Raw genomic sequence first — 27,448 nt, 5'->3', positions numbered from 1 at the left:
AATAGGTCAGATATGATAACTATTCACTCGTTTGAAATAGTTGGTATTACAGGGGAGCTCGTTTAGTATTCTATATTTATGTCACAATTTCAAAACCTTAATATGTGGAATGTAACGTGATAAAACATTTGTAAACTTTGTGCATTTTCCCCATGTTAATACATACACAGTAATCACAAATAAAAGAAATGGACACTGTCATTTTTATTGTGGACGTAGATATTTATATCAGTTCTAACACGCTTGACATTTTTCCCGCGTCATCGCCCGGAAGTGACCTGCGTGTCAACAGTGAAGGAAGTCTACAGTCCAGGTGGGTGTGTTGTATCTCTCTCTCTCTCTCTCTCTCTCTCTCTCTCTCTCTCTCTCTCTCTCTCTCTCTCTCTCTCTCTCTCTCTCCCTCTCTCTCTCTCTCTCTCTCTGTCCCTCAAACTGTTTGATATTCAGGTCCAAACTTACATGTATATGTTAAGATACTACCAGGATGCTTAAAGTTGTATCTGTCCCTATATTCTACAAGGTGTGGACATGATATTAGTGTTAGCTGACTGCCACACATTCCTACTTTCATTTTACAACGAGGTCGGGCTTCATTTATACAATTCATGAAACACATTAACTGTCAATAGTGTATAGAAATTATCGCGTCGGCGTGTATAATAGAGGTAGAGTTTGCGCAGACATGTACTTGCTCACACTACACCAACAAGTTTGTTTGTTTCGGGTTTTTTTCTTGTTGTTTAACTCAATCCCACCCTACCCTACCCCACCCCACCCCACTCCATCCGACCCTACGCCACCCTACCCCACCCTAGCAAATCTCAGATCACCCCATTTCACTACACGTCACCCCAACACACCCCACACCATTCCACACCAACCATTTCACTCCTCCTACCCCACCCCACACCAAACCATTTCACTCCAGCCCACCCCAACCAATTTCACGCCATACACCCCACCCCACACCACCTAATTTCACTCCTCCTACCACACCCCACACCACACCATTCACTCTGCCCAACCCCACCCCATTTCACTCCTCCTACCCGACACAATACCACACCATTTCACTCCACCCCACCCACCCCACCCAACCCCACACCACACCACACCAAACCCTTTCACTTGACACCACACCACACCAAACCCCAACACCACACCATTTCACTTCACCCCACATCACACCACACAACACCAAACCATTTCACTCCACCCCGCCCGACCCCACCCCCCACCACACCACACGACCCAAAACCACACCACACCTTCCCATACCACACCCCACCGCCCAACCCCACCCCACCCCACCCAACACCACCCAACACCACACCGAACCATTTCACTCCACATCATCCCACCCCACTCCACACCATTTCATTCCACCCCACCCCACACCATATCAACCGACACCACACCACACCACCCCATTTCACTCCATCCCACCCACTCCACCCCACACCACATCACACCACACCATTTCACTCCACTCGAGCCCACACCACATCACACCACACCATTTCACTCCACACCACACCACACCACACCACACCACACCACACCACACCACACTACACCACACCACATCAACCCATTTCACTCCATCGCACCCCACACCACACCACACCACACTACACCACACCACTTGACTCCACTCCACCCCACACAACCCCACACTACACCACACCATTTCACTCCACCCCACCCCACCCCACCCCACCCAACCCCACATCACACCACACCAAACCATTTCACTCGAAACCACACCACACCACACACCACCATTTCACTTCACCGCACATCACACCGCACGACACCAAACCATTTCACTCCACCCCGCCCGACCCCACCCCACACCACACCACACGACCCAAAACCACACCACACCTTCCCATACCACACCACACCACACCACCCCACCCCACCCCACACCACACCGCACCATTTCACTCCACATCATCCCACCCCACTCCACACCATTTCATTCCACCCAACCACACACCATACCAACCGACACCACACCACACCACCCCATTTCACTCCATCCCACCCACTCCACACCACACCACATCACACCACACGATTTCACTCCACTCCACCCCACACCACATCACACCACACCATTTCACTCCACTCCACTCCACTCCACTCCACTCCACTCCACTCCACTCCACACCACACCACACCACACTACACCACACCACACCACACCACCATATTTCACTCCATCCCACCCCACACCACCCCACACCACACTACACCACGCCATTTCACTCCACACCACACCACACCACACCACACCACATCACACCACCCCATATCACTCCATCCCACCCCACACCACCCAACACCACACTACACCATACCACTCCACACCACACCACACTACACTACATCATTTCACTCCATCCAACCCCACACAACACTACACCACACCACACCACTCCACACCACACCACACCACCCCATTTCACTCCATCCCACCCCACACCACACCACACCACACTACACCACACCACTCCACACCACACCACACCACACCACACTACACCACACCACACCACACCACACCACACCACACCACACCACCCAATTTCACTCCATCCCACCCACACCACCCCGCACCACATCACACCACACCATTTCACTCCACTCCACTCCACACCACATCACACCACACCACCCCATTTCACTCCATCCCACGCCACACCACCCCACACCACATCACACCACACCATTTCACTTCACCCCACATAACACCACACGACACCAAACCATTTCACTCTACACCAAAGCAAACCACACCACACCACACCACACCACACCACACCACACCACACCACACCAACCTACACCACACCACACCACACCATTTCACTCCACCCCATCCAAACCAGTTTAACTCCACCCTACCCCACCCCACACAACACCATTTCACCCAACCCCACCCCAGACCACTTCACTTCACCCCATCCGACCCAACATCACACCATTTCACCCAACCCCACCCCAGACCACTTCACTTCACCCCATCCGACCCAACATCACACCATTTCACCCCACCCGACCCCATCCCACAACACCCCACCCCTCTTAATCTCACTGGACTTGACCTACTTTTCATTTTCGGACAGGTAAACATGAATTACATGCAGTTTCAATTGACAGGCACACAATAATATCAGCTCCAATTATCGTTAATCAGTCGACAGGAAAATCAGCTACAAGTGTAGTGGCCCAATAAACAGAAGAAACAAATACAGGTGTACTTGACCGGTAGGTCGCAATTTTACCGTCAATTAGTAGGAATACTAAATACATGTGTAGTTGACCAGTAGACGGTGGATAAGGGGTCCGAGACTCAACCTGAGAGGTCAGTACGTCTACCATTTGCTTCAATTTGTGATTTGGGTACTATGAAACCCGATCTCTTTTTCTCAGCAGATGAGTTGAATTTGGAATTTATTCAAAGTTTTATCTTTGCATGAACGGTAAGATAAAACTGCGCTGTTGTATCACAACACTTGTCAGGTCCCTTTGAGTTAGAGCAAAACAGTACATTGCATAATATTGCATCCAGCATATTTGTGATCTTATCTAGTTTGCATTTTCATCATCGCCTTGATAATCCGATATAGCGGAAACCTTTTTGTGTAGGGTCACCTTATTAATGAGTAGTAAGCAGTACATCGGATGACGTCACTCATGGCCGTGGTGTTAGGTATTAATGCGCCACTGCGATCATGAGAATTAGACAAAGTGTATGATTTGATTGATTTCTGTTGGAAGCATTTTATTGTTTACATTCTATTTTTTTCTAAAATAACTATTTAAGGCATCTGTGTACAATTACGGTCGAAGGGTGCGATTCACATACTTCATACGTGTTCAGTAGGGCTACGTGTGTGGAATATTTCATCAAGTAAAGAAAGTAGGAACACACATTGGGCTTGGAGGCAACAAAATAATTTAAGACGGGATGTTTTGTCGTCAGGCGAGAGTGGATTGAATCCTATTACTTAATTTTATAATGGCCAAAAGTAGCGATTATGGTGTGGTGTAAAACATCGGACAAGCTCATTTTTGCCAAATGCTACTAATTGGTTTACGAGAATTTGGCTTCAATTAATGGTAGCCGTGTATAATATTATTCATTGAGAAACTTACTCGGCTGTGCTTGTGTCTATAACAGATGGTGTAGCCGCGAATAGCTGCAATACTGCTGATGCGGCTTTAAGCAATAGTTTTGGACCCGTGAAGATCCGGGTAGAATAGGGGTTCAGCAACCAATGCTTGGCGTAAGAGGTGACTAACAGGATCGGGTGGTCAGGATCGCTGACTTGGTTGATGCATGTCACCATATCCCTATTGCGTGGATCGATGCTCATGATGTCAATCGGCGAGTTGTCTGGTCCAGACTCGATTATTTACAGACCGCCGTCATATAGCTGGAATATTGCTGGGTGCGGCGTTAAACAACAAACACAAACAATATAATTTGAAACGCGAGAATGTCTGCCCATTCACAACCATGATTTTATTTATTTTTAAAAAGAAAAAGATATAAGCGGCAAGTTATAAATAAAATACCAAACTCGCTCCCGGGTGAGACCAATTTTAGGAAACTCGTGAATAGGTCAGATATTATAACTATTCATTCGTTTAAAAGAATTGGTATTACATGTTTAATATTCTATATTTATTTCACAATTTCCAAACCTTCCAAACTTCCAAACAAGTTAAAGAAATGGCCACTTCCATTATTAGTGTGAACGTAAATATTTATATCAGTTCTAACACGCTTGAGATTTTCTCCGCGTCATCGCCCGGAAGTGACCTGCGTGTCAACAGTGATGGAAGTCTACAGTCCAGGTGAGTGTGTTGTCTCTCGTCTCTCTCACTCTCTCTGTCCTTCTACACACAGAAACCTGCTTGATATTCAGGTCAAAACGTACATGTATATGTCAAGATACTACCAGGATGCTGAAGGTTGTACCTGTACCTTTATTCTTCAAGTTGACATGATATTAGTGTTAGCTGACTGACACACATTCCTATTTTCGTTTTACTCTGGCGAATCTGGAGAGCGTGCAGGGGATGCACACCATAACCCATCCCACGATTTCACTCCACCCCACCCCACCCCACCCCACCCCATCCAACCCGACCCCACACCACAAGAACCCCACACCACACCATATTTCTATCAGTTCTAACACGCTTGTAATAAGAGAGTTTCCCTACGTCATCGCCCGGAAGTGACCTGCTTGTCAACAGTGAAGGAAGTCTACAGTCCAGGTGGGTGTGTTGTCTCTCGTCTCTCTCGCTCACTCTGTCCTTCTACACACAGAAAACTGTTTGATATTCAGGTCAAAACGTACATGTATATGTCATGATACTACCAGGATGCTGAAGGTTGTACCTGTACCTTCTACAAGGTATAGACATGATATTAGTGTTAGCTGTCTGACACACATTCCTAGTTTCGTTTTACAACGAGGTCGGGCTTCATTCATACAAGCCATGAAACGCCTTTATTGTGAGTAGTGTATAGAAATCGCTCGGTCGTGTCGCCGTGTGTAACAGATGTAGAGTACGTGCAGACATGTACTTGCTCACGCCACACCGACAAGCTTATTTGTTTGTTTTTGTGCTTTTCTGTTTTGCGTGTTGCTTAACGCCTCACTCGGCAGTATTCCAGCTATATGACGGCAGTGCAGTAGATCAAGAATACTAGTATGTAACATATGCTGCGTAAAATAGTGCGATGTTTGATGTATTTGGATTTCGGTTGTTTGATTTTGCGGATATTTGTAGTGTAATTTTAATGTAGTTGTTAAATCGCCGAGCAACCATTTGACAACACCTGGATTATTGGTTGTAGGTTGTATCTGAATGGGGAATGTTTCTGGATCTGTGCGCACCACGTGGGCTTGTGTGCATTAATGGGTTCCTGAAGGTGAATAGGTGTTTATTAAGCAGTTGATCAAAAATATGTAAAATATGCTGCGTAAAATAGTGCGATGTTTGATGTATTTGGATTTTGGTTGTTTTATTTTGTGGATATTTGGAGTGTGATATTAATGTACGTTTAAAATCGTGGAGTCAAACACACACCCTGGGGTAACCATTTCAGAACACCTGTTAGTATACACACACTGTTCTATGGACGTACGCTAGATCATTATGTGGGTTTAATGTCACACTCGACACAGATCAAATTGGTTGTGTTTTACATTAAAACATTTGTCCTATGTGTCGTTGTCATCAATATTGTGTAGATGAGTGGACTTCACACAGTGTATCCATGTTGGAAATCGAACCCGGGTCATGAACCCAACGTCATTAGCGAACGCTTTAACCACAAGACCACCTCACAATCCCAGTGTCGATACGACGACTAAACGGGATTATTTTTATTGACTCGCCCCCACCAGTATGTGACTCTTATTTTCTAATCACTGTTAAGGAGGACCTTTCTAAACTCAAATTTTTGCACTGTTTACCCACGCATGTTCATGGTTCACCCAATTCAAATTAACTAAAGCATTTATCAATCAGGTTCATATTTGTTTTATATTTGTAAGCTAATAAAAAAATAAAATCCCTTCCTGTTCGTTTTGAAAAACGATATGTATTTTAACTGGCCTTAATTATGTGTGAGTGAGATTGTTTGGTTTAACGCTGCTTTTAACAGTATTCAAGTTATAGCGCGGCTTGTCAGCTTAATGTGGGAGGAAAGCCCGAAGTGATGGAGGTCTTAGACGTTTACCACTACGGAGAAACCCACGAGCATGGGTATGGTGCTGACAAACCTTGAAACAAAATCGGGGCGAACAGTGATTCGAACCCACAATCATAGGTTTCTGGCGTGCCCAAGGGACGCAACTTTGCACAAAGAATCGCGGCCACCCGTGCCTCTAATTATGTGTGACATCGGATTGATATGAACATATGATTTGGGTTGATTGTGATAGGAGAAATTTAATTAAAAAGTACATGTTTTAAGGCAACAGTTTGTGTTTTCATCAATAATAAAATTGTCTATAAATGACGAGAAACAAGTCTACTAGAGTAAAGAAGAATACCTCAACAGAAACCAAATGCTTGTCTTCCGGATCAACGCAGCAAGTGGCCACATGATTACAAGATTGTTCCATGTATGGCATAGATGGTCTCAGAAAAACATGTAATTAGCCAATTCGATAAAAATACTACATATTCAGAGACACGCAAGTGGATGCTTCACACAACAAACGTCGCATGGTTATGCATCTTACACACATAAATTTGACATATGTATCTCAGTATTGTTTTGTGTCTTTCAGAATGGACACCTTCCCGAAGTGTTCCGTCTGTCATCAGGAGTTTACACTAAAAGGTCAAGTCCCCTACTTACTGCCCTGTCTACACGCCGTGTGTGAGACGTGTGTGACATCTGCGGCTGGCGGTGTGATATCATGCTCCAAATGTCAGAGGGAGGTCAACCTCACAGACACAAGTCTCCAGAAGGATGCAGTCAGACAGAAGCAAATATTCCACCTGACAGTCAAACATCGCCCCACAGAGCTCCTCTGTACACATGAAGATGACGGGAACCAGGCTGTGTGTTGGTGTCAGGAGTGTGAAGAGTTCCTCTGTGAATACTGCCAGAACATGCACAGCAGCTTCAAACTTTCCAGAAATCATGTTGTGCACAACTTTGGGGACATAAACCCGCAAAACCTTGAAATTGAAACAAATTGCAGTATTCACGAACGGTATCCACTTGATTTGTTTGACAAAAGCTGCATCATGTGTATCTGTTCCCAATGTAGGAGAGGGGAGCACGCGGATCACGAGGTTGGTTACCTGGATGAAGCTGCTGAAGGAGTTACACAGCGGATTGAACAACACGGGAAAGATCTGTCAGCGTTACTGTCTCGTCAGCAAACACACCTTCAGAGTATCAGACAAGAAACACAGTTGACGAACAGGACACAGGACACATTGAGGAAGACAATAGAACATACCTTCCGGTCTTTAAGATCACAACTTGACCAAAGGGAGAAGGAACTCCTGATTGATCTTGAAAGTCAGACGAGGGAAACCAAGGCAACTCTACATGCTCTTGAAGCCTCATGCGAAGAGCATCATGCAAGATGCACCGACATTTCAGGTTACATCCGAAAATGTCTTCTCTATGCTTCAAAATCGGTCCTCCTGCAGCTGGAGACCACTGTTGAGGGGATGACTCGGACCTGCCTAGAAACTGCTTCACCTGAAACACATGATGTACCTGAAGCTGTCTTCAACACCAATGGCTTGTCCAAACTGAAATCAGATATGTCTGGATTTGGTAACATCACTACCTTGAAAGAAGATTCAGAAGGGGGAACACCTGAGGGTATGCATATTAAAACAGTTATTGTGCTTTATTGATGATATGTGCCCAAATTCTGCTTAACTTGATTTATGTGTTTCGTGGTGCTATTTAATTAAAGCATTGTTCTGTCGCTCGGTATTCACAATTTGCTTCTACAATTACAGATAAGCAAACACAAACTGATGATGACTATTTGGCGGACCTGGAACAGAAACACAAAATGGTATGTCTAATTATATGGGGATAGTCGTAGGCACAGGCCCTCAGTCATTTGTTCACCCATCAATCGTTTTATATTTCATTCATATTGTCTGAATATCTAAGAAGTCAATATCAGAACAACTGAACTGATCAAAGTAGTACCACAAGGACTTTGCAGGTCCAGTCAACTGATGGGCATCTTGATCACACAATACTGATATGATTGTAATTGAAAGAATATATTGTTACTGTTTGATTATTAAGAGTTCATGTACAGCCTCAAACTCCGACCCAAAGGTGTATTTTACCTTTCAGGAGCTTGCAAAGCTGAAGTCAACTATTGCTTTAGACAATGAAAGAACTGAACAACTTCAGCAGCTAACAGACAAGTTGAACGCCGATGCAAACAACATGAAATTGGTTTGTATATCCTTTTGTCACACTCACTATGAAGAGAATGGTGAGATTATATAGTTGTTGATACTTCAGATTTGTCATATAGAGATGGGATTGGTTTAAATACCACTTACATGTGCAACCCGTAAAGACATCTACCAGCTATTACCCTATTGCTTGACTTGATATTGTTGAAGTTCCTGTCACAAGTTAAAGGAGTTTGCAACGTTAACACAACTATTTGCATGTATATTTACTATCAATAATAAAATCGTACTTGGCTTATATTTATTTCATGAGCAGCTTTTCCCTTTACTTATTTGTAGATGCTAGCTGAGAAAGAGCAAAGCTGCCAGGTCGCCTTAGAAAACATTCATCATCTGCAAACATTCCTGATTGGTATGTACACTGTCTGTGGTCTGTTCCTGGTACTGGTCTTGTTTTCACTTCCTGTCTGTGGTCTGTTCCCGGTACTGGTCATGTTTTTATTTCCTATCTGTGGTCCGTTCACGGTACTAGTCTTGTTTTCACTTCCTGTTTCAGGTTTTGTTCCTGATACTGGTCTTGTTTTTACTTTCTGTATGTGGTCTGTTCCTGGGACTGGTCTTGTTTCACTTCCTGTTTGTGGTCTGTTTCTAGTACTGGTTTGTTTTCACTTCCTGTTTGTGGTCTGTTCCTGGTACTGGTCATGTTTTTATTTCCTATCTGTGGTCCGTTCACGGTGCTAGTCCTGTTTTCACTTGTCTGTGGTGTGTTCCTTGCAATGGTCTTGTTTGACTTCCTGCCTTAGGACATACACTTTAGACCATGGCCTAAATATCTAAATCATATTTTTCACTTCAAATAAAAGGACCCAGCAGTATGTGACCCATCTTCCCGAAGCAAGGGAGTTAACTGAATGTAAAAAGTCCAGTTTCCACCCTTGCCGAATGAGGCTGCAATTTCTGGGCTCGATCCCACCGACACCAGTAGGCTAGTACGTGTTATGTCCCTTCCATGTCCCTCCTATTGACCAATCGAATTCCACATCTCATATCAATTACATTTGCTTCAAACAAAATGGCGGCGCCCGGTCAAGACCATCTGATCGATAATCAAGATCTTTGTTGTCAGTGCATCAAATCACGTGAGCACCTGGGTCAAAAACATGAAAAGACTTAGAAAAATTCTGTATACGGCATGTTGACGGTTCACATGCTTTGCAAATCCTGCAATCGACCGAAATCTGGACGGCAGTTTATGAACCGGATGTCGACTTAGTTACGTGATTTTGATAGGACTATGCATAGACTCGTTAATCCAGCCATTTCACAACTCCATAATTCCAGCCTAGTTCGGTAAGGGTGAAAACTGGACTTATATAGTCCATTAACTGCCTTGCCTCGGGAAGATGTATGTGACCCGTGACCCCTGTACTGAGTATACACTCAGGCACAATTCCACTAACTCTATGCTGTTGTTTTCTTGCAGATTTCCCAACCGAAGGCTGTGTTCATCTGCTGAAGACAGGTGTAGCAGACAGACGCATGGTCCTGCATTGTGAGTACCTAAACTGAAGATCAAAAGAAAGTTTACACTGGAAAATTTTGAATAACCAAAATATGCATGCAGTCAAATGTTTGTAACATGATGTAAACAATTGCCCCAAACGCAGCACACTCGTTTCCAAAGAACCAAAACCATGCAGCCGTCGATGCACGTGCTGCGACCAAAAAACAGGTTTTTCGGTGCTGCATGGAGTATCCGTGCAGGTACCTGTATAAAAGTCGACCGAAAGTGTCACACACAATCACATTAACCATAAACACACCGAACAAATGCCACGTTTAAATGCAGAAAAGAGAGAGAGAGGGCCATTAGTATGGCCGTGGTGGGCACTGCGTGCTGTTGGCATTAGGGCATACAGACCGCTCTGTAGATAGACTTGGCCCGACGTGTACGACGTTGGCAGCGGCACGAATGGCAATGTGTCTTGCTCACTGATGAGAGCGGGCTCAACCTATTTCATGCAGACGGGCGGGTCCGTATTTATAGGGGGAAGGACTGGCTCCAGGCTGTAAACAAGATGTCCATCCCCATTGTGTCGTGGTCTCATGGTGTGGGGCGGAATGTGTGACGACCAGAAGACACCAATCATTATTATCCATGGCAACCACATTGCACAACGGTACGTTGACGAAGTCCTGAGAAGAGTAGCTGTGCCATTTCTGCAGCGACAACCACAACCAAGGGAGGGGGAGGGGGTCCTGCTGCAACAGGACAACGCCCGACCACACACCGCCCTGTTCACGCAGTATATTCTAAGCAACGTCAACGTGCCTGTACTGAGTGAGTGAGTAAGCTTGATTTAACGCCGCTTTTAGCAATATTCCAGCAATATCACGGCGGGGACACCAGAACTGGGCTTTATTGCATTGTACCCATGTCGGGAATCGAACCCGAGTCTTCGGCGTGACGAGCGAACGCTTTAACCACTAGGCTACCCGACCGCCCCGTGCCCGTACTGCCTTTGACCTCACGTTCTCCCATCGAGCACTTGTCGGATCATCTTGTTAGAGAGCTGAGGAGACGACCCAACCATCCAAACAACTCACAGAACCTGGAATCGTCATCAGACGTTTGACGTCATCCATGAGACATTGAGGCGTCCATCCTCGCCAGGGGAGGTCATACGCGTCATACCCACACATTCAGTCTACTGAATCACTGTACAGTCACAAGTTACCAAGGATACATCGTAGCAGACATCATTGAGGACCTGGCATTGTTATCATCATCACAAACACATTTGACCCATATTTTGAAATATATCTTCCCTTAAGAAAATGTGAAACAGGCACCTTATAACTAGAGACAAGTGAAACATTAAAGTTGTGTAATATTATTCTATGTCTATTTTGTTTTAAACTTGAGTAGACAAATCTCACACCCAAATTATTCAAAAGTGCCTCAGTTCAGACCTTGCTTAAAATCGTTCAATGGACTCTGCCTTTATGATTATGGAAAGGGTTTGTCGCTTTTATTTACATTCTTTCATTGATTTCTTACTGCAAATCCTCTCTCGCGACCGCTTAATATTATACCACTGAAAACAAACAGGGCCCGGAAATCATTCACACCAGCCAGTATTAGTCTTTTAAATGATTATATGTTTAATACTTTTGAACAGTTCGCTGGACACAAATCTTATCCTGTTATTATCCCTTTTATTAAAGTTTACTATTGCTGTGATATAAATACATATACTTTAAAATACCATTCCTTGTCGTCACATTGATAGTGTTTAATTTTATTAATGTTTTTGCTCGTGGTTATATTAGTCAGTGTCTTATTTTCTTATGTACATACTAGTATTGTAATATCATATATTTTCTATTTTGCACATTTAGTGCTAATCGACTGTGCAAAACAGATTTCCCTTGGGATAATAAAGCCTTATCTTATCTTGTCTTATATTATTCCGTTAAACTTAAGTTGTTTCTGATTTGTTGACAAATACAAGCAGAGTTAGACATTGTGTCGTCATATGAGGGTTCGAATACAAAATAAGGATCAATGTTTTCAAAAGAGATAAAGCTGGTATGAGGCAGATACGTATTTTTAAAATATCTATTTTTCATATATTTTCATAGAAATTCCAGGGAAACATAGAAACACCAGCAAATACAAACCTAGTTACATGCAGTTTTTCCTGAAAATTGAGGATAGGATGATGTCACGGAGGTTTACGAGCGTATTATCCCACGCCACGACGTGGGATGGGGCATATAGGAACGGAGGTCGTCCGTCCGCCCGCCCGCTTCTCAAAGGGGACACATTTCCTAAAAAAAACTATTTAAGTCAGAGAAGTGAAATTTACACACTGATTTTACTGGTCATGCCCTAAGATGGGTCGTAAATTAATTTTTTACAGAGTTATGGCCCTTGCTCCATGTTTTTCAACTTAGCGCATACTGCGTGAATTGGGTAACGTTTTCTCAGAAACGACCTTATTACAGACCTTTGCAAGTCTCTAAATACTGAGTTCGAAACTTTGTCACCTCATTGATACTTTTAGAGAGTCATGGCCCTAGCTCCGTGTTTTTCAACTAAGTGCATACTTAGTGTAATGGGGACAAGTTTTCACAGAAACTTCTGAAATCACTCGAATGAAAGTTTGCAGTCTTATTTATCTAAAGGATACTTGTCAAGACTGAGTTCGAAAATTGGTCCCATCAATTATCTGTTAACAGACTTATGGCCCTTGATCAAGGTTATTTTACTTGGTGCACAGTGTGTGCAATGGAGACATGTTTTCTCAGAAAATACTGGAGTTAACTTATTTGTTGCTTAACGCCGCACTCAACAATATTCCAGCTAAATGACGGCGATCTGTAAAGAAGCGAGTCCTGATCAGACAAACAAGTGATTGACATCATGAGCACCGATCAACACAATTCAGTATTTTCTGATGACATAAAGCGGCCTTAGTGACTGTCTCTTCTTAAGGCTTCCTGTGACTTTTTTATACTTAATATTTACTACTGTATGAACCAACAAAATTCTATTGTGCCCCATTGGGGGGGGGGGGGGGGGGGGGCTATGATTGTGGGTTCGAATCCTGGTTCGCCCCAATTATGTTTCTAGGTTTGTCAGCACCATACCCGTGCTCGTGGGTTTCCCCGAAGTGGTAAACGTCTGAGACCTGCATAACTTCGGGCTTTCCTCCCACATTAAGCTAACACGCCATGATATAACTGGAATACTGTGTTCAAAGTGGCGTTCAATCTAACGAACTCACTCACACACCCCTGGCGGGAACATTGTTTTAATTTTAATGTAGAGGTGGTCTTCCTCATAATTAACAGAATGTCCCTTGTTTATTTTGTTATGGTTTGTGTTCTGTACTGATAATGCTGCCTGTCTACTATCTCCCATCGTCAACCCGCCGAGACACGTGGGTACACAAGCCCGACATTGCGACACCAGGTCACGTGACACTGTGATCTTATCATTGTTTGACATGCAATTTACATGTCCCTCATTATACTGATCACTGAATGTTAATGTTTTGTGTCTACCGTGCTGATTCATTTAATAACTTCCGAACCATTCACTAGATCTCGGGGAAGAATTGGTCTTAAGCAACCCATGCTTGCCGTAAAAGCCGACTAAGCTTGTCCTCAGAGGCGACTTACAGGATCGGGTGGTCAGTCTCGCTGACTTGATTGATCCATGTCATCGAATCGCAATTGCGTGGATTGATGCTCATGATGTCAATCAGTGGATTGTCTGGCCCTGAATCGATTGTTTTACAGACCACCGTCATATAACTGTAATATTGCGGAGTGAGGCGTTAAACAACAAACAAACAAACAAACATATACCAGACCCATTAAGAACTACATTTACATTCGGGTCAAAGTATTGTCAGTTAGTCCAATGTAAACACAAATCATAGATCCAAATGTAATACACATTAGATTATATTTTCGTACAACTGCAATGTGATTATATTACGCTATTTATATATCAGGACAGCGTACTAAGCTGTCAATTCCAAGCATGTAAATATCATTATATACCGAAACTTTCACTATATTTGTCTCATGTTTATTCGCATGTAAACTACATTCATATTTTGTAGGTTTACACCTGAAGTATGACAAAGACAGAGTCAATCTCGACTATGTCGACATCAACACAGAAGGAGACCTGGTCAACAGGAAGTCGGACACCAGACCTGCAGGGGAGGGGAGACTGAAGAACTACAGTGGCACATGTAGCAGTGCGCCCCTCCCCCGGGCTGGCTGTCCCCAGTACTGGGAAGTGGAATCTAGGGTCAACCTGCATGAAATACTCACAGGGTACACGCTCATCCTGGAGGTTGGTGTGTGCAGGGAGGAGCAGAGGGACGTGTATCATCGGCTAGGTGGAAGTGCCGGCTCCTACAGCATGACCGTCACCCACTGTACTGCACACGGCGCGATATGCAGGATGACATGGAAGGAGGGGGAGTATGTACTGCATCAGCCTGACACTCTCCCCAACACAGCAGGGGCATCACACACACTACATTACGGCGTCGTCTATGATGACGCCAGGAAGAAGATTGTCTTCATTGATGTGAAGGAGAATAAAGTGATATCGACGTTAGACAATGTAGACTCTAGTCAGCCACTGTGGCCGATGTTCGGGGTGTATAACTCACGTAGCCTCACTGTCAGCATGACACTTGTAGTGGGCAGCGACATCAACATGACAGAGGAGAAGAAAGCAATGATTGTCAAGGCACTGTCGTGATGGTGATTATGAACACAATATGAATGTCAAGGGGTTAGGGTTTTTATCAGTTATCAAACTGCATTAAATAAACTCAGTAAATATCATCACGGTAAGGGGAGATAACTCCTGCTGGCTTCGTTATCATATCGCTGTCCTCAACTACTCAGCTGAACTCACCCAGGCGACTAACGGGATCTCGCTGACTTGGTTGATGCATGTCATCGATCCCAATTGCGTAGATCGATGCACTTGATGTCAATCACTGGATTGTCAGGTCCAGACTCGATTATTTACAGACCGCCGTCATATAGCTGGAATATTGATCAGTGCGGCGTTAAACAACAGACAAACAAACAAACAAACAAACCGTGTTACAGGACTCGTCCCTCGGCTTCAGCCCCATCACCACCCTTGGTTACAAAATTTGTTTGTTGGTTTTGTTAACTTCTGTATATGTATATGTGATGCCTTGCTATATCAAGATTTGATCACTTGCATTAAGAAAAGCATCCCCGCAAATCGTGAGAGTTCATTTTAGAGACACGTGGGCAATATTTGTTTGTTTGTTTTTTGTTTAACGCCGCACTCATTGCCCATCAATCACGGACATTGATAGAGAGAAACCACCTGTGAAGATCCGCGGTAGAATAGGTCTTCAGCAACTCACGTTTGCAGTAAAAGGCGACTGTGCTTATCGAAAGAGGCAACTAACGGAATCAGGTGGTCAGCCTCGCTGACTTGGCTGATGTATGTCATCTTATCCTAATTGTGTTGAGCGATGCTCATGGTATCAATCACAGGATTGTCTAGTCCAGACTTGATTAATTACAGACCGCCGTCATATAGCTGGAATATTGCAGAGTGCGGCGTTAAACAACAATCTGTTCAGTTGTTATTGAAACCATTAAAGCTAAGTTCAACGGAGAATTCTGAATATACGGAAGATCATTTTAGCACCTTTCCGCGACATATTGCCAATGAACTGAGACAAATCAAGAGCCCACTAGTGTTGATTTGGTTGGTTTGTTGTTTAACGCCGCACTCAGCAATATTACAGCTATATGACGGCCGTCTGTAAATAATCGAGTCTGGACCAGACAATCCAGTGATTTATATCATGAGCATCGATCCACGCAATTGGGATCGATGACATGCATCAACCAAGTCAGCGAGCCTGACCATCAGATCCCGTAAGTCGCCTTTTACGACAAGCATAGTCACCTTTTACGGCAAGCATGGGTTGCTGAAGACCTATTCTACCCCGGAATCTTCACGGATCTCACCTGACAACATGTAAGATCAATAACATTGTATTGGAGGCACAAGAAGAACTGCAATCGCAGTGTAACAACAAACGGAGTTGGACATGGACTTTTGTTTGTTCTGTTTGTTGTCTCCGCAATATTCCAGCTATGTGACGGCGGTCTGTAAATAATCGTGTCTGGGCCAGACAATCCAGGGATTGACATGAGCATCGATCCATGCAAATGGGATACAGACAGACAGTTTATTCAGTATGCAAGGCCATAGTACTGTTCAGTTTTAACAGATACATATAAATCAACGCGATCTTGAACATAGTATAATATATTCACCTGAGTCTCAATACATGTTTCAAATACATTGCTCATTTGATAACATCTTCATTTGTCGAATTCGACAAATTGATCATTAATTGATTGTCTTTGTGTGTAGATAGAAACTTTAATCTAAACGTTATATTTTTCACATATTAAAAGAACATGAAACTCGTCTTCAATCTCCTGGTTGGTACAGTTAGAACATATACAATTTTCAAAATCACTATCCTTGGTTCTACAATATTTATTGACAAGGAAGTTATGGAGAGTTATCTAAATTTACAAAGAGCTCTCAATAGAGTTTCATCTTGTTATATACTTAAATATGTTTGTGGTTGTAACAATGATTTGATACCAGCATAATGCTTGATAAAGTTTGAAGAGGAAACTTGTTGATGCCAGTTTTGCTGAAATATACCTAATAATCTTTGTTTAAATGTGTGTGTTTTCAAAAATGTTTTTGCATTACCAGTGTCTTGTGAGATCCATACAAAGTAAAATCCAGTCTTAAATCATATGCTTCTTACACCAGACACCCAATTCGTTTTCCCTTCACCATGCAACTGCTTTAGCATTTTGTAACATTGAAATGGGTACCTGCGAGCTTCCATTTATCCAATTTTTAACAACACGCAGCTGGCTATGTACATATGTACTACAGCGACTAGTTTCACCATGTACTGCCTCATTTGAAGCATATTTACCAATGCATAAAAACTGCTCAAAATACAAAGTGTGAACTTTCTCAATGGATTCAAAATATTTAATGCCCCATATTTCCGAGCCGTATTACAAAATGGGTAGAATTTTACCATCAAATATTGAATATGCTGTGGAGTAAATGAGTATGGTTTTACGCCGCTTTTAGCAATATTCCAGCAATATCACGGCGGGGAACACCAGAAATGGGCTTCACACATTGTACCCATGTCGGGAATGCAAACCCCGTAAGAGCATTTTTTTGTTAGGCGCCGTCCATTCGGACTCAAGCAAATCTTTAAAGCAACAGTGGTTACCAGGGAGAGCCCTTTCCTTCAGGACAGTCAGACATCATATGAAAGCAGCAGGATAAAGAGTCAGAAGACCCACTAAACGTATTTAACTGTCTCCTACTCACAAAGTAGCACGACTTGGCTGGTATAAGCAACGTGTTCGCTGGAACAGTCCATCATGGCGGACGATTCACTTTTCAGGGACCTGGAGTTGGGATGGAGGGACTGTAGGGGGTCTGTGGACGTCAGGTAGGTGTTTGTGAGAAGGGCGGGGAGTTGGATTAGGTGTGGCTTTGTAGGGTACTTTTGACGGGTGGGTAGGATTTGTTTGTTTGTTTGTTGTTTAACGCCGCACTCAGCAATATTCCAGCTATATGACGGCGGTCTGTAAATAATCGAGTCTGGACCAGACAATCCAGTGATTAATATCATGAGCATCAATCCACGCAATTGGGATCGATGATATGCATCAACCAAGTCAGCGAGCCTGACCAACCGAACCCGTTAGTCGCCTCTTACGACAAGTATAGTCACCTTTTACGACAAGCATCGGTTGCTGAAGACGTATTCTATCCCGGAATCTTCACGGGTCTCTATTTGCATATGGTGGATGGTCGTACACGTGTCCGGAGACAAAGGAACACAGCCATGGTTCCCCGCAATATCCAGGAGACGGTTCCCTTTGGGGGAGGGTCACTCATGGTATGGGGATGTATTTCCTTGGGTTGCAAGATGGGCCTCATCACCATTCGTGGTAACCTTAATGGACCTCATTATCAACGGGCGATCCTTGAGAGAGCTGTTGTCTCCCATTTTGATCATCATCCTCTTGCCACAAGACCCATCTTCATGGATGACAATGCCAGGTCTCACAGAGCACGTGCTGTCACTCAGTTCTTGCAACAGCATGCTGTTGAGACCATTCCACGGCCAGCCATGAGTCCTGATTTCAGTCCCATTGAGCATCTGTGGGATATTTTAGGCCGTCGTGTTCGACAAAGAGACCCAACTGTCCATACACTCAATGAATTGACTGCTGCTTTGCATGAGGAATGGAACAGCATTCCTCAGAATCAAATCCAGAGATTGATCCAAAGAATGAGGAGGCGTCTTGAAGCAGTTGCTCGGGTTCAGGGAGGTTACACAAGATACTGATGGAAAGTCAATATTTGGACAGGACATTATTCTTCAATTCCGTGAACCAGAAGTGTGCATGGTACTGACAGTTAAGTCTGTGCAACAAAAGGGACATTCGTACTTTTTTGGATGAAATGGAATCATTTTCCAAATATGTAACATCTAAGAAAAAGCACATTATTTCATGGTAATTTTGGCTAGGTTTCTCCTCAACCCTTTTCTTCACAAAATAATTCATTTGGTATGGAAATCCTTTACACATTTCATGCACTAGTTCATTTAAGTTGCTCGGTCTGAGAATATACGGGTGTTGCTTAACTTATTTCAATGTCTATACTTATAATAACTTGCAATTTTTAAATGTTTATCACCATATATTTAATTTTCATGCTTCGATTCAATTCCCACATTTCTAAAAACAATATCATTGGTTTTCTCAAGGTTTACTTCTAAACCCCACTTAATACAAAAGGACTGCAATACATTTAGCTGTTTCTGCAAGCCTACCACATAGTAGGACACCAGAGCAACATCATCCGCGAACAGCAATAGCATAATATCTATAATGTCTTGTGTCACAAACACACCATGATGACATTCTTTGTAAATTTCAGAAACAACTTCGTTTATAAAAAAAGATGATAAACGCACACAACTGGAAGAAATAAAACAAGGAGTTATACCTGAGTCAGTTTTAATACACGTTTTGACTGAGGAATACATATTCTTACGAACTATTGACAGTTTTCCGAGACATCCTTTAGTGATCAATAGGTACAGCATTTTTGTTTTATCAGCGTAATCAAAAGCTTTGCGGAAATCAACAAAGGCGCAATAAAAAACTGCCTCTAGGTTTACATAAATTTTTGGAGCAAAGTGACTTTAGAATAAAGATATTGTAAAATGGAAAATAGTCAGAGCGAAACCCTGCTTGAGCTTCAGATAACATATCATTTACTTCCAGGCAAATTCTAAGTCGTTTTTCAACAATAAATACAAATAGTTTTCCCATAACATTCAAAACAGATATACCTCTGTAATTGTTTGGTTGCCTGACATTTCCTGATTTGTATGAAGCCATTATCATTCCAATACTCCATGCATCCGGGAAAATACCTGTATCAAGGGTTTTATTGAATAATAGCAACAATTATGGTCTCAGAAAATCTCCTGATATTTTGTAAAATTCTGGAGGGACTCTATCAACGCTTGACGCTTTGCCATTTTTAAGACTTTTTAGTGCTTTCCTCACTTACTTCGCGAATTAAAACCATCAATCGGTCAAACCTACTTGGGTTGTCAGTCAAGACATGACGAGGTCGTTTTACGACGATGCCGTATTAGCCACAGTCGGTTTACACACGAATATCTGCTGAAGACAGATGAGAACGAAGCTCCTAAGTGTATCCCTTGTGATGAAAGGTTCACCATCAAGCATTTATCATCCAAAACTGGCTTCCACAGAAGATATCGCTTGGATGAGATCAAGCGATATCTACACTGTAGATATCGCTGCAATGAAATTACATCACAATGCTTTGCAGACCATTGTGACGTCACTGGTTACCATGACGTCACAATCAAATGACATCACTAATGGCTCTGCTACCGAAGCTGTTTGCAGTACTTTTTACACTGAAGACACTGCTAATTACTGTCTACAAATTGAAAAAGTTGAAAGAATGATGTTGAATGGTAAATAAAATCGTTGATAAAAGTGGCAAAAATCCTCGGCAAGCCTCGGAATTTTTCCACTTTTATCAACTCGTGTTGATATATTTGATATCAAAAGACACTCGGGTGAGATTCTCTATATATTGCTTGACTGTGTGGACTTTGCAATCGCAAGGGATTCACATTATCAAAGCGTAAATCTCAAAGATCTCTTTTCCCGTGTCAGCGGGCATATCATCTTAAATTATTTGAAATAAATTGGTCAGTATAATAAATTTTGAATATGTATGTGAATAATTAAATTCTCGGGTTTTTAAAAACAACAACTTTGCTGTGATGCTATTATCAACTTACATTATTGAAGGCTCTGTCCAGGAGGTTGAGGTTCAGTAAGATTATTGTCCCCCTGTGTGACACGTAATCCTATCATAATCGATGTAACTATCATCAACCAGTGTTTTTAAGTCAACTCATTGCTGAGTCTTTTTTTATATGGGCTCGCATTGTGCACAACCACCAGTAGCTGAAGTGATGACGTAAATCCTGCTGGGGTATCATGCAGGAAGCCGAGGTACTGTCAGTCCCCATGGTCCCCAGCGAGGTGGCCTTGCTTTGATTACTTGTGGCCTATAGCCCGTGTTTTAAAACTGTAGACATGATATTGTTATGCTCAAATATGTTTCATGAATTGTTTTTAAATATAGTATGGTCAAATGTTTCATAAATTGTTTTTAAATATAACTTTGCATAAATGACTAAATTGTGAATATATTAACTTGGTCTCGTCGCTATATGGCTGCAATAATGCCGATGCGACGTTAAATTTTAACTCACTCACTCACTCTGTGATCTCACCATATAACAGTTCTTCCGGGAATGGAAGATCAGTACATTATTCGTCACACATATGAGTATCTAAAAAATCAGATATTTATAGATCAAATTCTGTTTTGGCCGTCATGCACATCGGATTCAATAAATTCTGAAAATAGGAAAGCCATACATTAAGAGTTATAGAACTGTCTGGTGACTTTTTACGTAACGACTTCTAAAGTATTTTCCAAAACGTTTTACAATCTTCATAATGCACTGCTAACTTCCTTCATTCAATTTTATTTCCCACAGTTTTTTCTTACGTTCACAAATCTTTTAAATTCTGATTTTGCACTTATATATCTGTGCAGGACAATAGGCAAGAGTCGGTTCGTTTGTTTGTTTGTTTGTTTGTTGTTTAACGCCGCACTCAGCAATATTCCAGCTATATGACGACGGTCTATAAAAAAATCGAGTCTGGACCAGACAATCCAGTGATTGACATCATGAGTATCGATCCACGCAATTGGGATACGTTGACCAGTCCTTGCATTAAAATCTCCACATAGGAAGAATTTACACAAGTCACCATGATCATAGATATGATGTATCAACTGGCGTTCTAACTTGTCAACACCACTGTCCTCCTCGCTAGCATATACTGGAGAGCCCTCAGGGTGGATGTAAACAAACACTGGGAAAGTTGGGGAGGGAGATAATTCATCCTTCATTCTGAAAACCAGAGCGTCGTCCCAAAGGGAGTTAACTCTTTCAAAATATTGTGACAAATGATTTTTAATACAAACGGAAATGCCACCTGAGAACCGACCACGGTAAACAGATCGTTTAGCCTTACATTCGAAAATGTTGTAATTACTGAAATTGTTGTTTAACATAGATATAGCATCATCTGGCATAGTTTCCAAGAGACAAATTATATCGAAGGTTTTACAAAATGAAATAAAATCAAAACATTCAGCTTTTGTACAGATTCCAGTTGTGATGGCCACATCATCGGCTTGACCATTCCTGGCTGAAACACTGGGTTCAGATTGATACTCTGCGTTCTGAGACTTGGCAGTACTGGCAAGTACTCTATCTGTTGCTACTGCAACTATCACATTATTAACAGTACCTGATGTATCGATAACATTTGTAGTAATGTTTATACAATTGTCTGAAGTACCATCAAAACTGTGACCTATGAATGTAACGCTAGCGTTTTTCTTATCATGGTGATGTTTACGAGTGTTACTCTGAGTGTGACTGTAGCAATGGCCACACCCCTAGTCTCCCTCAGCCTGGGTAGAGGCACTCCCTGCTGAAGCTGTCTCTGGGATAGGCTGTCTGCGTGACACCTAGTGACGTCTCTGTCCCACTTTACAGAGGCCCTCCTGTTCCCCATCAAACACAAAAACAGATCCCTCGATCACCAGCTCATCATAACACAGATAGGCAGTTTACCATCGTCTCTGGCCTGCTTCATAAAGGGAAACAATTTCGACCGCACATTTCGAACTCTCTACGTAAAATCATCAGCTTCTGTAAAGTCATTAGTCAGTTTTAACTCTTTCCTTGCAACATCGAAAACCTCAGATTTATCCTTATAAAAAGAAAATCTCACTATTATGGGCCTGTTTGTTGGCAATGACTTTGAGTGTAATCTATGGGCTCTTTCAATGTTGATAGAATCAGCAGAGTCAAGGTGGAGTGTTGAGGCCATAACATCTCTCACTGCCTTCTCACTCTCTACCCAAGTCTCACCTCCCTTGTCGGGAATGCCCCGTGAAAAATTAAATTATTTCGACGATCTGTCTTGGTCTCCAAATCAAACACTTTCTTCTTGAAGAAGTCTTTTTGTCCAAATGGCATAACCTTTCATCATAGACCTGTATGAAATCGTTGAGCTGAGCAATTTGTGGCTGTATTGTTGTCAGTGTAATAGCGAGATCATTGCGGGTAATGGATGCACTGTCAGAATTAGATGGGGTAATTACTTGACCAGAGACGTTGCGAGATGATAGTCTAGGTTGTTGTTTCGGGCACCCGGGGTTCAACTCGACATCTCCGGCGACAAGTAAAAGGATAAAAGGGTACCCCCTCGTAGCTTTATACCGGGGTAGCTAGTGCCGACTCGTCGACCTCGTGGACAAAAACGTCCTGTTCTGGGATACGATGACATGCATCAACCAAGTCAGCGCGTCTGGCCACCCGATCCCTTTAGTCACCTCTTATGAAAAGCCTAGTCGCCTTTTAGGGCAAGCATTGGTTGCTGAAGACCTATTCCACCAAGAGAACTTCACGAGGCGCAATTTATATCAAGCGCTGGTTTTTGAAAGCACTTTTATTTTTCGATTATTTCTTCGACAACCGCATGCACGTACATGTAGTGAGTGTCAGCTTAATGTTGGAGGAAATCCCGAAGTGATGCTGAAAATTGACAAATTAATTGTATTTTGGGAGCTACTAAACATTTTATGTCACCAGGAAGAACGGAAATAGATGCGTGCAGAAAAATGTGACCAGTTGACATCCATCAGCCGACCATTTATTCCGAGTTATTTCTCCGTGTTATTGTTTGTAGCTGGGAAATCCCCGTGCTGTCATTGGTAAACAACACGCTTTTTTAGTCTAAAACACAAATGAGTTCTCTCTCAGAGATATGAGACAGGTTCAGATAGTTTCGGAGCTGCATCTTATCGTAAACTTAAGATATCTTATCTTTGATCGTAAGGTGTAAGGATTAATCTAACTAAGATCGTTTCGAAAATCTAGGCCTAGCATCATAAACAAACTGACAATCCGCAATGTCGTTTCGTGTCTAGCGCTATGCCAAAATGCCATGACACAGAGTCTATACAAATATGCAGCACGACACTAGAGTGAGTGAGTATGGTTTTACGCAGCTTTCAGCAACATTCCAGCAATATCACGGCGGGGGACACCAGGCATGGGCTTCACACATTGTACCCATGTGGGGAATCGAACCCGGGGTGTTCGGCGTGACGAGCGAAAGCTTTAACCACTAGACTACCCCCACCGCCACGTACGTCACCAGAGATTGGGAAGATGGTTATAATGCTCTGTACACTTGGTGTTTGACATCTGAGGTACCAAGAGGGCTGTTTAACTCACACAATGGGTAGGTCTTTGGACGCTAATCCTGATCACGTAGCTACAATAGGTGAATACTTAAAAGGTAAACATTATGCGTTTTTGAGTATTCGATGCCCATAAATCTTAAAACACAAAATGTTTTTTAACTTGGTAGAATAGTAACATTATCAGTCCAGACTCTTCCCTGTTGTAATCACACGCGCTTATTCTGAAATCTGAGCGGGACCGGCTAATGGAAGGCTTTGTAAACAAACGTTGAAAATCAAGATCCACGTTCTGGAATATTTTCTCAAAGGAAGTAAACCATTTCACGATCTATGTTTCTCTAAATGTGTCTACGGACTCTCTGGTCTGTGGCAAAAGAACAGAGATGACCGCAAAAAACGCTTGGTAGAGGAGAGTGAACACGCCTTTTCGAGTGTGAAAAACTAAATAACAACTTCTTTAATTACTGTAAAGGCGACGTTTCGATTTATATTCTTATACATTTATATTCCAATACCGTTGTCAATCAAGGCAGTTCTGATATTGATCAAACCTAATATTTAATTGACGCGATATACATTTCGCCAAGCTAAATGACGTTTTGCTTCATAACTTGTTTCTACAGTATAGTCCTCTCCACTTGATATGGAATCACTAAATATCGCAATTATTTATGAACGAAGACAGCTACATGTGTGCTAATACTTATAAAGTGAAAACAAACCATTCCGGCAATAAGGAATATAACTTTCAGTAATGACAATAATTTGCAAATAGCGTTTTTCAAGAAAAACCGGGTGGGAGGGCCGGGGGCACGGGTGGCCCAGTCGTCTAAGGCGCCGCGATTCGCTGTGCAGAGTTGCGTTCCTTGGGCATGCCAGAAACCAATGATTGTGGGTTCGAATCCCGGTTCGCCCCGATTATGTTTCTAGGTTTGTCAGCACCATACACGTGCTCGTGGGTTTCCCCGAGGTGATAAATGTCTGAGACCTGCATCACTTGGGGCTTTCCTCCCACATTAAGCTGACACGCTGTGATATAACTGGAATACTGTTAGCAGCGGCTAACCCAAATCACTCACTCACTCACTCGAGGAATATCCATTTTGCTGTCGTGGTTACAAACCGGATGACTGCATCTCGAACTAGGTCAATTGTGCTTTCAGGTCATCCGCATATTTTTCTTTATGAGCACCAGCTGCTAAATATAGTCGGATCCTGACGGATCGTTTGTAAAGTTTGGCCTAAAGAGGCGCGTTGAAGCTGCAGCGGTAGTCTATAAATGGATTAATTCACTCACTCTCAAGGTTTTTAAAAAAAAAAATTATACTGTCTGAGAGCTGAATTTTACAAACTTTATGTGTAGATACAGCTATAGATTGACTGACAGAAGCATATGATCCTCCTTATTTGTCAATATATAATAGTGGTACAAGTTAATTTATATGTTATTAGAATGTTTTTGTGAGTAAGTAAGTGAGTTTGGTTTTACGCCGTTTTTGGTAATATTCCAGCAATATCCAGAGGAGACAAGAAATGTGGTTCACACATTGTATGCATGTGCGGAATCGAACCATGGTCTTCGGCATGACGAGCGAACGCTTTAACCAATAGGCTACCCCACCGCCTTTAGAACGTTTATAGAGTGAGTGAGTGTGGTTTTACGCCGCATTTAGCAATATTCCAACAATATCACGGCGGAGGACACCGGAAAAATGGGATTCACACATCGTACCCATGTAGGGAATAGAACGTTTAGAGCAGTGGATGTGTAACAACCTAGCTATGTTGCAGACTGTAATATTCGTTTGTTTGTTTGTTTGTTTATGTGTTGTTTTACGCCGCACTCCGCAATTTTCCAGCTATATGACGGCGGTCTGTAAATAATCGAGTCTGGACCAGACAATCTAGTGATTAATATCATGAGCATCGGTCGGCGCTATTGGGAGCGATGACATGCATCAAAACAGTCAGCGAGACTGACCACCCGATCCCGTTAGTTGCCTTTTACGACAAGGATGGTTGCTGAAGACCTATTCTACCACGGATCTTCACGGGTTACTGTCATATTCAGTTATATGGAGACCCTAACGCTCGAGTCGGCTGTGGAAATCAGCCTCCTGTTTCTGTATATAATGAAGCGTACAATTTCCTTTCCAGATGAGTCAATATACCGATTTTTAAGACATATTTAGATTGTAAATACTCAATTGGCTTGTTGTCGGTGGTTCTTTTACTTGTGATCGATTATTTCATTTCCGGTTGAACTTTTCTGTTACAAAAACAAAATAGCAGTAGTCAACAGCGTTGAGACTAATCATATCCCTGTAATCTTATATCTCATAGATGGTGAAAAGAATACCGTACGATTATAAAATACACCACGTACTGTCAAGTTGGAATGAAATAACTGGCATGTTGAAACTGTTATAGCCAACATGATTGCAGGTTACGGAGAGTGACGAGTTGTGACGAATGTCGTGTGACCTATACAAAACGTACCGCTAAAAGCACAAATGAAACTTCTTGCTAACCGAAACCGACATTGCGCGAAATACGAAATCAATAAAATAAATGTGTAGATTGGATCTAAATTCTAAACATTCATATCTCGTGCATACCTGTGGTAAACAGCTTCGTAAATTTACTGAAGACATATTTGTTTTATTTTTTGTTTGCAATCTTCTGGTAGGGGTACCAAAATGTGTTAAACCTCTCAAACCTAGAGACGGGTACACAGAAACGTTTTGTTGAATCAGGGGGAAACCATGAACCCGAAAAGATATTCGGCGTCCAGGTTCACACCCGATATTAGATTATTTGGGAGAGAGGATTGTGCAAGCTCTGTAATGAGTGTTCGCTGTTTCTCCACGGACTATTGTGCAACATTGATAGGCCAACCGAAATTGCAGCTTCCTTATCTAC

At 42.5% G+C, this 27,448-nt stretch overlaps 1 protein-coding gene across 5 annotated transcripts; it reads left to right on the top strand.

The window, feature by feature from the left end:
• The first annotated feature begins 258 nt into the window (after positions 1-258).
• LOC125378138 (transcription intermediary factor 1-alpha-like) lies at positions 259-15,330 on the top strand. Of its 5 annotated transcripts, none has more exons than XM_048393008.1 (7): positions 259-313; positions 7,329-8,386; positions 8,530-8,588; positions 8,882-8,986; positions 9,289-9,361; positions 10,433-10,501; positions 14,589-15,330. In XM_048393008.1, exons 2-7 carry the CDS (start codon positions 7,330-7,332, stop codon positions 15,242-15,244), a joined length of 2,019 nt encoding a protein of 672 aa, XP_048248965.1. In that variant the 5' UTR covers positions 259-313; position 7,329; the 3' UTR covers positions 15,245-15,330. The 5 variants fall into 5 exon arrangements, with proteins under 5 accessions (XP_048248965.1, XP_048248964.1, XP_048248963.1 ...); XM_048393007.1 differs by lacking the exon at positions 259-313 and adding an exon at positions 4,824-4,872; XM_048393006.1 differs by lacking the exon at positions 259-313 and adding an exon at positions 5,169-5,298.
• The last annotated feature ends 12,118 nt before the right edge of the window (positions 15,331-27,448 follow it).

The sequence above is a fragment of the Haliotis rufescens genome, unplaced genomic scaffold, assembly GCF_023055435.1.
Source record: "Haliotis rufescens isolate VD_foot unplaced genomic scaffold, xgHalRufe1.0.p SCAF_110, whole genome shotgun sequence".
Taxonomy (NCBI): Eukaryota; Metazoa; Mollusca; class Gastropoda; order Lepetellida; family Haliotidae; genus Haliotis; species Haliotis rufescens.
This window is presented reverse-complemented; position numbering and strand designations above follow the sequence as displayed.